The 16,505-nt window shown below is 40.0% G+C and overlaps 1 protein-coding gene across 8 annotated transcripts in view; it reads left to right on the top strand.

Annotated features, from left to right (window-relative positions):
• The window catches only part of LOC133644590 (zinc finger protein GLIS1), a 256,829-nt gene that overhangs the window by 103,761 nt on the left and 136,563 nt on the right, over positions 1–16,505 (top strand). For all 8 annotated transcript variants that reach the window (XM_062039213.1, XM_062039214.1, XM_062039209.1 and 5 more), the window contains 2 exons: positions 2,116–2,311; positions 4,236–5,649. In XM_062039213.1, the coding sequence (XP_061895197.1) occupies positions 2,116–2,311; positions 4,236–5,649 (1,610 nt within the window). The remainder of the gene's footprint in view (positions 1–2,115; positions 2,312–4,235; positions 5,650–16,505) is intronic.

The raw sequence follows: 16,505 nt of genomic DNA, 5'->3' as shown, positions 1-16,505 counted from the left end.
GATCTCCAAACTTCATGTGACCTTCCAATTAGCCCACGTACAGTACGCAGAGAGCTTCATGGAATGGGTTTCCATGGCCGAGCAGCTATATCTAAGCCATACATCACCAAGTCCAATGCAAAACGTTGGATGCAGTGGTGTAAAGCATGTTGCCACTGGACTGGATGAATCACACTTTTCCATCTGGCAATCTGATGGTCGAATCTGGGTTTGGAGGTTGCCAGGAGAACACTACATTTCGGACTGCATTGTGCCGAGTGTGAAATTTGGTGGAGGAGGAACTATCTTCCCAGAAGAGTTGAAGCTGTAATAATTGCAAAAGGTGGACCGACATCATTTTGAACCCTATGGGTTAGGAATGGGATGGCACTTCAAGTTCATATGTGAGTCAAGGCAGGTTGCCAAATACTTTTGGCAATATAGTGTATGTCCCAATAATGACCATACACAAGAAATGTACAATTTCTAATAAATCAGGCACCCTGAAAATGTTTTAAAAGATATGCTGGCAAACATGTAATACAGATATCAAAAAAATATATATACAATACCTAAATCTTGATCAAATCTAATACCTTAACAAATATTTTAAAAATACTTAAAAACATACATAATCATTCCACAAATGGTCAATGACATATGGACAATTTGTTTCTAAGTCCCGCCCGTGCCGCTGAGAAAACATTTGGCATAGTGGCGGCCATATTTTTCAATCGGTCTTGCTCAAATTTGACAGACAGGTGCTTGTCAGTCCCTAAAGTTGTATACCAAATTATGTGGTGATTGGGCTACACACCTGAAAGTTACTGCGGCTTTTTTGTAGCACTTATTGAGCGGTGTGAGAATTTTCAAGTCATTCCGACTTATGGGGTCTAACAACAGCGCCACCATGTGGCGTATTGTTCAGTAAAAAATAGCGCAGGCAAGACAGTAAGGGTGCATGTTTTGTGCATGTTCACCCTTTTGTGTGCAGCGGTTTCAGGAGAAAAGCAAACAAATACATACTGCACAAACAAGGAATAGTTTAGTCTTTATTTGAAGGGACAATGCACAGAAACATTAAGCTCAAAGACAGATATGTTCTGCACCAGATTATAGCTAAATATCTAATTTCCATCTGTAGTCCCTGGCTACCTAAATTAAAGGGATACACAAATCATGCAATACAATTCTAACAATAAAATCATACTATAGCATGTAATCAAATTAAGAAAAGTCATAAAATGCCCTTTCATTGACACATACTTATTATACATTACAACCACACCTCATTTACATCATCACACAAAGACAATACATGCTCTTGTTCACACCTGTCATGATTTGTAAAACACAACCATGAGTTTAACAGACACACCTCACAGTTTACAACAAAATGCTCTCATGGATAAATATAATACACAATAGGTTGATGTGTCAATCATGTTATATATAAACAAATGTTTAATGTACCCTAAGATTTTTTGTTAAAATAAAGCCAATAATGAAATTTTTTTGTGGTCCCCTTTATATAGAAAAGTACCAAAAAGTATCAAAATAATTTTAGTACTGGTCGTAACACCAGTTGTAGTACACACAAACATTTAGTAGATCAAGCCCTATAAGTGTTTGTTTAAAGTGACCAATCAGAAATCAGTTGGTGGGCTAAATATTCAATGCCTGTCCCTAAGTTCTGAAAAAACTGTAATGAAGTGAAGTGAATTACATTTATATAGCGCTTTTTCTCAAGTGACTCAAAGCGCTTTACATTGCGAAACCCAATATCTAAGTTACATTTAAACCAGTGTGGGTGGCACTGGGAGCAGGTGGGTGAAGTGTCTTGCCCAAGGACACGACGGCAGTGACTAGGATGGCGGAAGCAGGGATCGAACCTGCAACCCTCAAGTTGCTGGCACGGCCGCTCTACCAACCGAGCTATACCGCCCCATAATGTCACGCACATGGAGAAAGAGAAAGACACATTGGTCGTAAAATGAGTCCATGCCTGCACAAAATTAGTCCAGGGTGTGGTTTTTACGCGTAAGGATTTTGACACTTTTTATGCCGTAATAAACACATGACTGATCTCTTTAGCAATACCGGGATATATATCTATTTCTGCTACTCTGCTCCCAGGTAACGGTGCCTACTGCCTTGAAAAGAATGGAGACCACACTGAGCTGGGGGACGCTCAGAGCACCATGATGCCATGTGGGCAGAGTTTGCCTCTGCCCTTGGGGGGTCACCCCGGGGGACTTTATCCCCAGAGCCTCCACTGCGACAGCCCAGCGCCTGATCTTCTTCTGCAGGACAGCCCGCACCAGGATGCCAGGTAAAGCGGCATTCTTTTCTCGTTTTTCTACGATAGATAGATAGATAGTACTTTGTTTATTCCTTCAGGGGAGTTCCCTCAAGAAAATTACAATTCCAGCAGCAGTGTACAGAATTGAGAACAAATTTAAAAAGTAAAAAGTAAATAATGGGGGTATAAATGGAAATATAATAGAAAATATAGCAATAAGAATAAAAATATAACAGTAAAAATAAGAATATAACAAGAGAAACTAGGCAGTAGTGACCATGTTATGAACATGTATTGCACTTTTTAAAAAAACTGTTATTGTTTTGCATCCCCTGTCATCCTAGTACCCCCTTCCCCCCAGAGAGGAGTTGTACAGTCTGATGGCGTGTGGGACAAAGGAGTTTTTGAGTCTATTAGTCCTGCACTTGGGATGAAGCAGTTTAGCACTGAACAGGCTCCTCTGGCTACTGATAACGGTCTGCAGGGGGGTGACTGGCATCATCCATGATGCTCACTAGTTTTTCCACAGTCCTCTTCTCTGCCACCGTCACCAGTGAGTCCAGTTTTAGTTTTAGATAGATACTGTAAATTAATTAATTCTGGTTCATTAGAAATAGGGACAGATACAGAAACATAGCTATCGGAAATAGTTATCCAATGTATGGATCATAGTGTTTGTAGCCAAAGCTAATTTACAATACTTGTCCCCAACAACAACAACAACACAGATCTAACATCATTAAAATAGGAAAATAAAAAGAATGAGGCAAAGAGGAGTCGATAATAATGATAATAGTAATAATACAGACAAAGTGCAAACTAGATAAAAGCCAATAATAATAATAATAATAATAACACAGACAAAGTGCAAACTAGATAAGAACCAATTAGTAAAAATTAGTAAAAACTAAACATGGGAACACGATTGTTGCTCAACTAGCCACAATTTTGTTTGTTGTGACAAGTGCAGGTATACCTTTCAAAGTGTCAGGTAGAGAGTTCTATAGTTGTGGTCCTTTTATTGAAAAGGCAGTCTGGGCAAAAAATGTTCTACGGAATGGAACGCAACAGTTGCCTTTTGACGTTGCTCGGGTGGTAGATCTGGTACCACTTTGCAGTCTTGTAGTTGCCTTGCAGAGGCATACATTTATCATAGTTTTTGTTGCTGATAATGGTGAAAGCATATTTGTCTTTTAGAGGTATAGGGCTTGCTTGTCTTCATTTCCTTTTTTTTTTGATAGACTTTTCCCTAAATTCCACTCAAGGTTTTAACAACAACCCAAACAGGAATATTGCCTCTGAACAGACAGGATGGCCTTCTATAGCCGCCTCTTGCTGTTTTTCCTTTGCCATGCTTGGGTTGGGGGCGGAAGGGACAAAGACAATTTATTCAACATCAGACAGGCTGGAGAAAGAAAAAAAAGAAAGATCTTCTCACATCACTCAGGGCCCCTGCACAAAATCCATAATGAGCCAACTGACAGGAATTATTATATAGGGGATCACAGCAATGCACTGAGAAATCTGACCAGGGTCCCCTATTCAGCAGGGCAGAGATTCCCACCATAATACACAGCATTGTAAACCGGCGAGCCTTCTGAGGATGCAATTACGCCACCAAAAACAGGTGACTCCCTATTTACCCCCAATGTTGGGCTGGGCTTATTGTGCCATCAAAGCCTTTCAGAGTGGCCTCTCACTCCCCTCCACTTTACATTCTTAGATTTAAAAAAAAACAAAAAAAAACACATTCAGATCCTCTCATTACAGCAAGATACGGTTTTATTTACCCATAAAAAATCTTGTCACTTAATGTTGGTTTTAATGGCATGATCTCATGAAAGTAGATTGGAAGGATTCAACCAGCTTGTGTCTGTCAACGGTCGCTAAGCTGATGGTGCTCATGTTCCTCTCTTTGTTTGTCTCTTTTTTTTTTTTTTTTTTTACCCCGCAGATCATCCACTTTTCAGAGGACCCTATCCGGGGCCTCGCTGGGTGGTGCCAACCGGGCTCCAAGTGCTCTACCGTATGCCATTAAAGAAGAGGACGTTATGGGTTACACCATTTCCGGCATCGGCGCTTCCCAGGTGGGGTTTCAGAACTCCAGGCCGGGCATACTTTTGGGGGCGTCGAGGGACGAGATGGTGGCTCTTGTTGGCAACGGCGGCGACAACATGAGCGTGGAACCGTTTAATAATGAAGATGGCTCCTCCCCGTTGGCTTTGTCCCCGGCCGGCTCGCGTCAGTCAGCGCGGCTGCTGAGCACGAGCAGTCTGAAAAGACGTCGCCTTTCGCTGGTCTCGCAGTCCCCCGCTGAAACCGGCGGCGTTGCGCTCGCAGATTCTCCGTCAGCGACCAGAACTGCCTCCGAGGAGATCAACATCACCGCCATCATCTGCTCGTCCTCACAAATGTCCATGGTCACGTGCGTCAACGGGTTCCGTGCTAACCTATCGCCAAGCCACACCGGCGGCTGCGGCTTCACCTCTTCATCCTCCTCTTCCTCGTCTAGATCCCCACCTTCTGTACCCTGCCATCGAGAAGCCCCTTACAGCCACCCACCGCACGGCAGCCCCCAGCGAGCCTCATTGCAGGGGAGCTGTCAGCTATCCTCACCCGCCGCTTGCCTGCTGTCCCTTTCCTCCTCTTCCCCATCGTCCTCCTCATCGATTTCATCAGTGGAGCCAGGCCGAGGGCCGTGCGAGGAGCAGGGCTCCATGCAGCAGGGCCCTGGGGCTGGAGAACCCTCCCTGGGGAATACAGGTGGCTCAGACAGGTTGGGGTTACTCATGAGTGGGGTGCTGATGTCAGGGACACTGCAGACGGGGGCAGAAACTGGGGTTTTACTGGACAGGAGCCAGAGATCGGGGGCCGCCCTCAAGCAAGAGCCCTTAGATGACTTTTCTCCCAGTGAAGACGAAATCTTGCAGCACCGCTATCATCATCATCATCACTTAAGCGGGCGCAACGGGCATCTTCGCCACTTCCATCAGCATCCCCGCACGACCATGCCCCCGCCCTACCACCTGCACCAATATGCGGGGGCCGTTTCTGGCCACAACCATCATTCGGCGCCTGGCTCCTCCTTGGCACTCAAGCCTTCGCCCGTGGGCCCGTCCGAGAACGAAGAGGTCGGCGGTACGCAGTCGGATAAGCAGTCTTGTCGCTGGATCGACTGCAGTGCTGCCTACGAACAGCAGGAAGAGCTGGTGAGGCACATTGAAAAAGTCCACATCGACCAGCGCAAAGGGGAGGACTTCACCTGTTTCTGGGCCGGCTGCATTCGGCGCTACAAGCCCTTCAACGCCCGCTACAAGCTGTTGATCCACATGAGGGTTCACTCTGGAGAGAAGCCTAACAAGTGCATGGTGAGTCCTCATAATAACCATATTTTGGAAACACTGACCACATGTAAAACAAACTCGAGTGGAATATACGCAGCATTGATGACAGTCCCCCAACAGCAAAAACACAAGCACATATTTAATGTAGTTTTGACATTAATATTTCTTGATTTCCTTTAGTTTAGAAATCACAATTCCTACACACTAAGGTAGGTAGGTAGGTAGGTCTTTATTGTCATTGCACAAGTACAACAAAACTTTGTTTTCAGCACTAACAGTTGATGGGTCGCCACGAGGCGCCCCGTTAAAGATGGGAAAAAGGTAAACACTGGGGAAAGATGAGTAAAAAAATACAATCTAGACTGGGCTCCTAAGGGGGCCCAGTCTGGAGTGGGAAAAACACCTCCATAGCAAAGCACATATACATATTAAAACAGACATCTCGAGATATCTAACAACAGAGGGGAGGGAGTGGGGGCCACTGTGGCAGGCTGCAGCTCTTCAGGCGCTGCTCATCTGTCCATCACCCCTAAAGGATTTGCGTCGAGGGTGTTGGATGGGGGGTGGGGTATGTGTGTGTGGCGTATATTTTTTGTGGATGCATGTGTGTGTGTAAGCCTGCCGCGTGTCTCTGTTCTGCGGCCTTAGTGTCATGCAGTGGCTAGACAGTCCAGAGTCAACGACAACATGTGTGTTGAGTTACAAAATAACCCAATTTTAACCCAACTGCTGGTTCAGGAAAGGACGAACCCCTTATTTGAGTTATTTGAACTCAACATTTTGGGTTAATTTTTTCAACCCAACTTTTGCGTTGAATTATTCAACCAAAAAGTTGAGTTATGATGACTTAATGTTGGGTTATTCCCAACCAAACTATTGGGTTGAATTATTTAACCCAAAAGTTGAGTTATGTTAACTCAATGTTGGATGATTGAAAATAATGTTAATGAGATTAATCCATAAAAAAATTCCCTTCAAGAAAAAAGTGTTTTACCCAAAAATGTGTTACTCGTTGAAAAACAACCCAAAAATGGTTCATCATTTTGAACACCAAGAAATTTTGTTAAAATAATACCCTTATAACCCCAAAAAATGATAGCTCTTTGTAAAACTAACTCCAAAATTTAACCCAACACTAGCAACTCATAAATTGGGTTATCAACATAACCCAACATTTTTTAGTGTGTACAATTGAAAGTAGGGGTGTTACGGTACATGTAACTTTAATCAGATTTTTTTTTTAGCAGGACAGAAGCATTCCGCCTTTCCACACAGTACACATTAAGGGAAGGTCAGGAAGTGTAACTGCCACCGATATAGCCACTAGGCTACTCCGTAAACAGTCATGGCTAGCGCAAGTGCCAAGGAGAAGCCAGAGCTTGAAAAAATCTTCTTCTGCCGAAGAGGATTTGGAAAATGTTACCTTCGCAGTTAACTACATAAAGTCGTAAACAAAAGCAGTGTGAAAAAGAATGTTGTTGCCAAACTGTACTGAAATGAACGAAACCTAAAAAATGAGCTACATACCAAAATTTTATTGTGGCGTACCGTGACTGCACATCCCCAAGTGTGACATGTAAAACTGTCTTGTTTTTCCACGGAAGGTGTGCGTTCTAGCGGCACTACTTTGTGGTCGTATGCTTTACAGGTAAAGCTCCAGTTGCACAAGTCAACACACTAATCAATGTCAAGCTGTCACTCCCCTACATCCCTTAGCAAATGGAAAAAGCCCTCCAACCTAAAGAATGATTTAGTCCAAATACACAATTAGTCCACAATTTGTGTAGGGCGAAGCTGTGTTTATTTTCACAAGCACTCTGTTTTGGGAGAAGGGATTTGGATACTGAAAAGCCAACACATATGGTGAACATAACCAAACAATGCCTGCATTTGATCCTTTTAAATGGGAGGCTTTACATGTTTAGCTGTCCCACAAGTATTAGGCGAATTGGCCACGTATCTTAGGCAAACAAGAGGCGAAATGTAGTGGTCTGGAGTAGCGGGCCGCAGAGGGATAGCTGGTAATGTTTGATAGCCTTGCTTGATTCGTGCCCTCACCCTGATGGAAGTGGTCCCATTTGAATTTAGGAGTCAAATCTGAAGTATTGAAAAATCTATAATATTTCGAGAGGGTTTATTTTATAATAAATACTTTGCTTAATATAGCAACACTTTTTCATGCGTACTACATATTTTGTTACACCACAGATTAGGATGGGGTGTCAAACGTACGGGTCAGGCCCGCAGACAGGTTTTATCCGGCCCGCGGAATGAGTTTGCTAAGTATAAAAATTACCTACAATTTTTGAATGAAAGAAACAGCTGTCCTAAATGTGTCCACTGGATGTCGCAATGGCAATTCTTTGTATCTTTGTAGATGAGGCTTCATATGTACAAAATAAACCACATGATGTTAGTACATTGGTCAAGGAAAATGATCAAACAACATACATAACGTCCTGTAATTTGATTTTGATATTTTTTTATCTTGATAGATTTTAAATTAACACCAATGAGTTGACTGATGAACATTATCACATCATTTATTCGGAAGTTATTAACTGCAACACGTAAGTGTCAAAAAAAAACTAACATTATGATTTGTACATTTGTGCTTGTTCTATTTTTAAACAAAGAAAACACTCTGAAGTTGTCTTTATTTTTGAGTTATCGTGCCGTGATTTTACCAGTCCGGCCCACTTGGGAGTAGATTTTACTCCATGTAGCCCCCGATCTAAAATTGGTTTGACACCCCCGAATTAGGAACAAACAAACATGCTCTTCCTTTTCCTGCTTTGTGATCTATCAGTGTTTACTCTGTTACCTTAACTCTTTATTTTAAAAAAAAAAGTCCTCTTGCACCGTCCTTAACCCTTCTGATTTCCTTTGTTGATGTTTCGGACAAAATTGACCTGGCAATTTTCCAGCATTAGAAGTGTGAGAGGAATGAGACACCCTGTGTGAAATCCTGTCTTGAAGTTTAACACCCCAAACTGACAATTTTATACAAACAATGACAACAAAAATCGTCTACCAGTTTACAGTATATGTGAATGAAATTGGTGAAAAAAAGGCGGAATCTACTCTTACACCAATTTTGCAGATAAATATGTGAGAAACAGATATTGGCACACTTTGTAACGTATGTGCTGAACTGCGTAACAGTAGTATGCAAGAATGCGTCATTGCGAAGAGTCGTTTGTATGTTTTTGTCGATATTTACCATATGTTCGAACTAGAACAATTCGTCTCACTGTTGACGAGGCACTGGATTTTGTCGGCAAACGAGGGACCTCCCGATCCGCCTTATGTCTAACACACGTCCGAACACACACACACACACACACACACACACACACACACACACACACACACACACACACACACACACACACACACACACACACACACACACACACACACACACACACACACACACACACACACACACACACACACACACACACACACACACACACACACACATTCTCATCCATGTAAAATGAAGATATTGTTTCAGTGGAGTCTCCCAATAGAAATTATTGATTCCGTGTACTAGAAAGTACCTTCCTTTTGCCTAGGGCAGGGGTCGGCAACCCAAAAGGTTGAAAGAGCCATATTGGACCAAAAATACAAAAACCAAATCTGTCTGGAGCCTCAAAAAAAGAAAAGCCGTCTATAAGTGTTATAATGAAGGCAACACATGATGTGTCTTTTTTAGCTGCAATAGCCTACTATCAAAATGACTATGTGTCGCAGGCTGAAGCAAATCTTCGTTGGCAGAAATTTTGAAATTCAATATTCATTCTACACATTTTTACAACATTAGAAACCATTAGTAAATCAGAGGCTACTCAGAAGGTGAGATAACTCCTGGAAATGACTGGCTTTTAATGGCCAAAGATATAGATGTGTGTGTCCAAGTTAAAGGAAATGACAGGTGTCTTCTTTTAATAGATGTACTACAATTTTTGGCAAGCTAGGTAATGTTTGCTGTGGTCTGGAACAACATGGCACACAAACAACTATCTGAAATGCAGCCAATATTACATACAGATAATGTGTCATGAGACATGCAAAACTAAATTATATACAAAGAGTATAAAAGTAAAGGATAGTAAATTAGCTCAAATATACCTACAAATGAGGCACAATGAAGCAATATGTGCATACAGCTAGCCTAAATAGCATGTTAGCATTGATTAGCTTGCAGTCATGCACTGACCAAATATGCCTGATTAGCACTCCAACAAGTCAATAACATCAAGAAAACGCACCTTTGTTTATACATGCACAGCATAAAACGTTTGGTGGACAAAATGAGACAAAGAAGGATTGGAAGATTTTACATGTAAACAAAGTGTTGCGTCACAGTCCACACTATGGTGAGTTCAAGAACCGCCGAACTTAGTAGGACAAAACGATGTTCACCAAATACTCTCATCCGTGAAGGATACACACAAACATATTAAACAGTGGGCTTTCTAACAATTGGGAAGGTTTGTGTCATGTTTGTCCTCGAACAAAAAACATACTAAAACAAAAAAAATATTTTCCCCCCATCTTTTTCCATTTTCAATTCTTTTTAAAAATGCCCCAGGGAGCCACTAGGGCGGCACTAAAGAGCAGCGGGTTGCTGACCCCCGGCCTAGGAAAATAAAAAAGGAAAATATGATTTGAGTCACTAATCATAAAGGATTCCGCATCTAAACTCAAAAGCTTTCTGCGATTAAATCTAAATTTTTATTTTATTACACAAAACAAATTAAATTGATGCGTTTCGGTGTGTTTTTTTGACGTTGGTTTATTCACTTGTTTGGGAAAAAAACTTATTGCAATATGCATTTTCTTGCCCCCGGAACATAGGTTCCGTTGTAAATGCACTGCAGGACTGCTTCCAAAATGCCCAGAAAAAGTGGTACATAATGGCCTGCTGCATGTTTCAAAACACAGTAAAACCCCAAAATCATGATAACATGATAGAGACACATAAATTAGTTTCTCCATGGTGAAAGCCGCGTAGTACACGCAAAAATTATATTCACCAATTTTCAATTGTACACTCAGTCTTAGTAGTACACACGCAACACGGCAGCTCATAGTCTACGCAATTTTATACCTTGCACACGCTATTTGCCGTGTGTTATTTGGATCGTATTAGATCAGGCCCTATATCTACTTCTTACACAAATAATAGATTTCAAATATCACATACAACAACATAACATTAAGGAGTGAGACAGGAGGACATAAACATTAGCAACACTAGCATAGCTGTGTTACGTACTGTGCTAACATTACACTCACATTTCAATAGTGACTTACTATGCTAATGAAAAACAAAGTGATCAAACTTTCAGCTTCACCCGTGCGAATAGTTGACATTGTTGATATTTTAAGATGTGTAACAAAGCCTGCTTCTTTTGTTTATTTTTTCCACCAAGTTGCCATCCGTCAATCGGTGGGCTTATGCATGGGGCAGGATCATCTAGCCAGTGACGGGTCAAAATGAGTAAGGAGTTTTCTCTTTTGAGACGTCATGAATACTTCAAAAGCAACCGTTTGAGCGCTTCGTCTCTCAAAAGTTGAGCAAACAAATGAGGGAGATGAAAGATTTTTTCCCTTTTGGTTCTCATAAACTGGCTGTAGGGACATATTTTACTATTAAAACAACATTAAAGAGTCACTTTTGCATTAGAAAGGACCACTCAATTGTCACAAAATGCCTTGCTCAAAGATATTCAAGAATTTGTAGCAAATCTTTTTAGAAGAAATAGCTGAGACAGTCTCTTTAAGGAGAGACCAAAGGCTATCGTAAAAAGAAACTAGACTGATCTCTATTATCTTTCCAGCAGCAGATTCCATCTGGCCCTTGTGAAGCCAAAGTCTGCACATGTCCAAACATAACACTACTTTTTTCTTTCTCTGTGTCCTTTTAAACATATATAAATTATCTCTCTCTGTCTCGGTCTTCTGGTAGCAGTAAATCGTTAGTTGTTGCATTCTGGGTCTTGGCGGGAAGAATTTGTTATCACAGGGGCACAACTAATGTCAGACCCCTGCTTGAGCATGTCACTGTCTCTAAATGGCTACGGTAAAATTTTAACAAACGCCTGACATCACATGGATAAAGATAAGACCTTCTGGAGGAAAGTTCTGTGGTCAGATGAAACAAAAATTGAGCGGTTTGGCCACAATACCCAGCAATATGTTTGGAGGAGAAAAGGTGAGGCTTTTAATCCCAGGAACACCACACCTACCATCAAGCATGGTGGTGGTAGTATTATGCTCTGGGCCTGTTTTGCTACCAATGGAACTGGTGCTTAACATAGAGTAAATGGGACAATGAAAAATTCTTCAGGACAACCTAGTAAAAATCTAGTCAGCCCGGAGGTTGGGTCTTGGGCGCAGTTGGGTGTTCCAACAGGACAATGACCCCAAACACACGTCAAAAGTGGTAAAGGAATGGCTAAATCAGGCTAGAATTAAGGTTTTAGAATGGCCTTCCCAAAGTCCTGACTTAAACGTGTGGACAATGCTGAAGAAACTAGTCTATGTCAGAAAACCAACACATTTAGCTGAACTGCACCGATTTTGTCAAGAGGAATGGTCAAAAATATAACCAGAAGCTTGTGGATGGCTACCAAAAGCACCTTATTGCAGTGAAACTTGCCAAGGGACATGTAACCAAATATTAACATTGCTGTATGTATACTTTTGACCCAGCAGATTTGGTCACATTTTCAATAGACCCATAATAAATTCATAAAAGAACCAAACTTCATGAATGTTTTTTGTGACACACAAGAATGTGCTCCAATCACTCTATCACAAAAAAGTAAGAGTTGTAGAAATTATTGGAAACTCAAGACAGCCATGACATTATGTTCTTTACAAGTGTATGTAAACTTTTGACCACAACTGTATGTCCATCTGTGTGTTACACCGTGTGGCTCATTTAAAGGCAATATTTTTTCTCTCTTGGGAAATTAAGAAATGTGACTATATGTCTCTTATTTTTAGGGATGATGTTTGATAAGAAATTATCGAGTTTGAGCCTATTATCGAATCCTCTTATCGAACCGATTCCTTATCGATTCTCTTATCGAGTCCAGATAGGTTGTTGTATATGGAAAAAAACACACAATATTTGGTTTAACAAAAGCTCACTTTTATTATATAAGAAAAAAATAAAATCTAATAAATAAATAAATATTGACTGTTACCCCCCTAAAAAAATAAAATAAAATAAATAAATATTGACTGTTGTTACACAAAGTATATTAAGTGGGATTTTTCAGAAAAACAAATATATACAGTAACACAAACAACCTGTCTCTGTGATCACTATAGGTGTAGAAATAATAATATAGTGTTAAATAAAATCAGTCCCTTAGGCACAAAACTGAAAATAATACAGCTCTCCAAAAAGTGCACTTCTGCTGCTATTTGACATAACTGTTTGTTATGATGCTTTGACATTTTTGCACTTTATTTCTTTATTGACAGAAAATTCTATGAAGAGAAAAGTTGTTTGCAAATGTGGTTACAATGCTAAAAAATTAAAAGTTAAAGCTAAAAAAAGAAATACACTTTATTGAGTTAACATTATTTCTTTATAGGGGGAAAGATGTGATGTTATGAGCTAGGAATATAACAACTACACTACCCAGCATGCAACGGGAGTGACGAGCATGCGCGGTAGCCCCGAAAAGTGTTGTTGAATGTCACCACCGGCAGCTAAGAATGAGGTTATGAGCACGCTGTGAAAGTAAACGTCAAGAACTCAGCCAACACGCCTCGTCTGCATTATTTATAATTAGACAGACAACACAAATACAGTGTGATTTTGTTTTGTTTACAAGGGAAGAAAAACAAAAGTTAAAAAAGGGAGATATGTTGTATATATATGTATGTGCTGCGGTTGCTTTAAGAACGTTGCGACAGCTGCCGTAAAGGAGGTGCGTTGCTAGCCTGGTTGCTATGTTTCCGGTTGGTCGTAAAAGTGTTCGCCATGTGTTTGTACCCTGCTCAAATCTCTCAGTAAAGTTATTCATTGGATTATAACTTTTGTTTTTAACTTTATTACACCTTGGAGCGCTTTTTCCGGTACATTGTTTTTCCTGCTTTCGCTATCTGCGCCTAATGTCTAAACTACGTGACGTCATTTCTTGTGATGTCTCACGGGGCATTTCTGGTCGGGATGGGATTGGTCCCAGGGATTCGAATAAAGAACCAACTCTTTTTCTTTACTATAGTGGTCTCGATAACGGGTACCGGTTTTAAAAAAGGGATTTGAGTCCGAGGACTCGGTTCTTTTCTTATCGAACAACCGGGAAAACCGGTTTCGAGTATCATCCCTACTTATTATGTCCTATAGTAACTGAGCCTTTGTTGGACCAACAAATGTGTAAAATGAAACATGTCAGGCTGAAAAACACACACATGGCTGACAGGTCGCGCTAAAAGGGAAACTGCTAAAAGGGAAATTGCTAAAAGGGAAACTGCACTTTTTTTTGGCATTTTGCCCATCATCCAAAAATGTTTAAGTGAGACAAGAACAGACATGTCTTTCTTTTTTGTGTGCATTCAAAACATAAAAAAACGCTAGCAAAAGGCGGTTAACAGTGCAGCAAATGGGGATCAACCTATAATAAAGTGCCTATAAAACGCTCGTGACCTGCATATTCACAAATCTGTAGCGACATTGTTATTGAAATAGCAAACAATAGTGTCATGCGAATCAATAATGAAATATGAACACCGCCGATACCAGATATTTATGCTCTCATATCGATTTCTAAATCAAAATATCGATACTTTTGATACTTTAGTAATTTGAGACCATGAATATTATTACCAGAAACACACTGTAAAGTAACTATATTGATGAGATCTTGTTAAGTAACATATACACTAATCGCTCATTGGCAAAATAGCCTAGATTTATTCAGGTAAGGTTTAAATAATTTGTATTCTTTATGTAATACACAACTTTGTAGAATTTACCAAAAACATCAGGTATATTTGCATAATATATTGGTATCAGATCGGTGTCACTAATACCAGATTTAATTTTACTCTGTATCGGATCGGAAAGAAAATCAGTTGTATCGCACATCACTTGCTAACACCGCCAAACTATTTCTCTGGCGTTGTGACACATCGCCTTGCTCAAACTGCTCCTCTGACCACGGGCAAGTAGACATTTCCTAGTTAGCTTGAGCTGCTAATAACTTTGATTTCAACCTGCCATAGAATAAATAAGAAGCTTGAGCTGTTTCTGATGTATTGCCTTTGAGTTTAGTAAGAAATAATTATAGGTTATAAATTATGCCTCTCACCTGTATAGTTGAAAGTTTATGCACCAAGTCGAGAAGTTGGTCATATTTGAAAATCTACACCCTACCAACTTGACAGTTGACACTATATGGCTGTCATCATATGAAACACAGCAGACTATTGCAACCTCTTTAGGAAGTTTTTTTTTTTTATCTGAGGAGTGAGAATTAATCTGAATTTAGCAATCATGCAACCCCATACCATCATTCTACCACCACCATGCCTGTCAGCAAGACAGGATAATCATGTGTTGCCAGCTATTTAGACAATGATGGTTATGTGTTGACTAATTTTCAGTATATACTACTATACAAACTGTACACTGACTACTCTACAAATACATCCAAGTTTAGTGTTGTTTAGTTTTGTTTGTAGAGAAGATATGTTTTCTAAATGCTTGTTGAAATTTGAGGGATGTACTCGTCTTTATTTAGATTTCTACTAATCCAAGTGTATTTTTGTATTGTCCTAAATGCACATAAGAACAGGCAAAAAACGGGTCAAAAAAGCGTTTAAAAATCATGTTCTTCTCCAATTATAAAGGCCGCCCCGGGCTGTTGTGTGGCATATTTAGCTGCCGAGGGACACGCTGGCAAGAAGGAAACAACTTAATCTCTCTGCAATATCCTGTTGTGTTTCATGCCTAATTCGCTTGTTTTTTTAAGTTTATTGCATTTTTTCCCCTCTCAAGTCTGCATGAATATTAAAAAGATATCCTGCAAGAGTAGCCCTGATGTTGTCCCAGACGTTGATATTGTTCTTCTCTCTCTAAAGCCCGCCCTTAGAGCTTGCAAGGTCAGAAAATATCCTTTGAAACCACTAAGTGAAATGGACAGAATTTTCACATGGATTTTTTTATTTTTATTTTTATTTTTTTTAACTTAACTACTTACTCTGTAAGTCATTTGTTACAAGCGTACCTTTTGAATGATAACAGTTCTGGTATGTGATTGATTATTTCAGTGGTTCACGGCATGGAAAATAGCTTTGTTAAACAGCTGTTTTTACAATTACTAAGACTGTTTTATAAAATAAATGTACAGGATGACAGATGATGGGGTGTAATGATCATATTTTACCCTTGACAGCTTTGGGCTTTATTCTGCATCGGTTTTTTTTGGCACGTATGACAGAAAATATAAATTTTTCATGTACTTAAATAGTTTTCCACCAAAACTTAATCCATCTAGTTGTTGTATAATATTTTTTTTTTAAATGACTGATGTTAATCATATATTTAATCGACACATAAATCCAACATAATTACATTTTTATTAAATAATCCTCCAAAACCGGTGAAATAAGTGTCCCTTGGCACCCAAAAGAAATGTATGGGAATTATATATTCAGATGTTAAAGGTACAGTGGTCACAGTTTGGTGCGCACCTCAGTTTTATCTTCACAGTTCGGTTAATTTTTGATACAGTACAGTAGGTAACAAAAGCCGCAACATTAAACTTTAGCCCATGTATCAACAGCTTTAAATGCATTTTGAATGAAACATACAAAACTGCAAATCCTCTATTACATTTTTTCGA

The sequence above is a fragment of the Entelurus aequoreus genome, linkage group LG27, assembly GCF_033978785.1.
Source record: "Entelurus aequoreus isolate RoL-2023_Sb linkage group LG27, RoL_Eaeq_v1.1, whole genome shotgun sequence".
NCBI classification, from domain to species: domain Eukaryota; kingdom Metazoa; phylum Chordata; class Actinopteri; order Syngnathiformes; family Syngnathidae; genus Entelurus; species Entelurus aequoreus.
The sequence above is the reverse complement of the archived record's forward strand: the minus strand, read 5'-3'. Positions and strand labels throughout refer to the sequence as shown.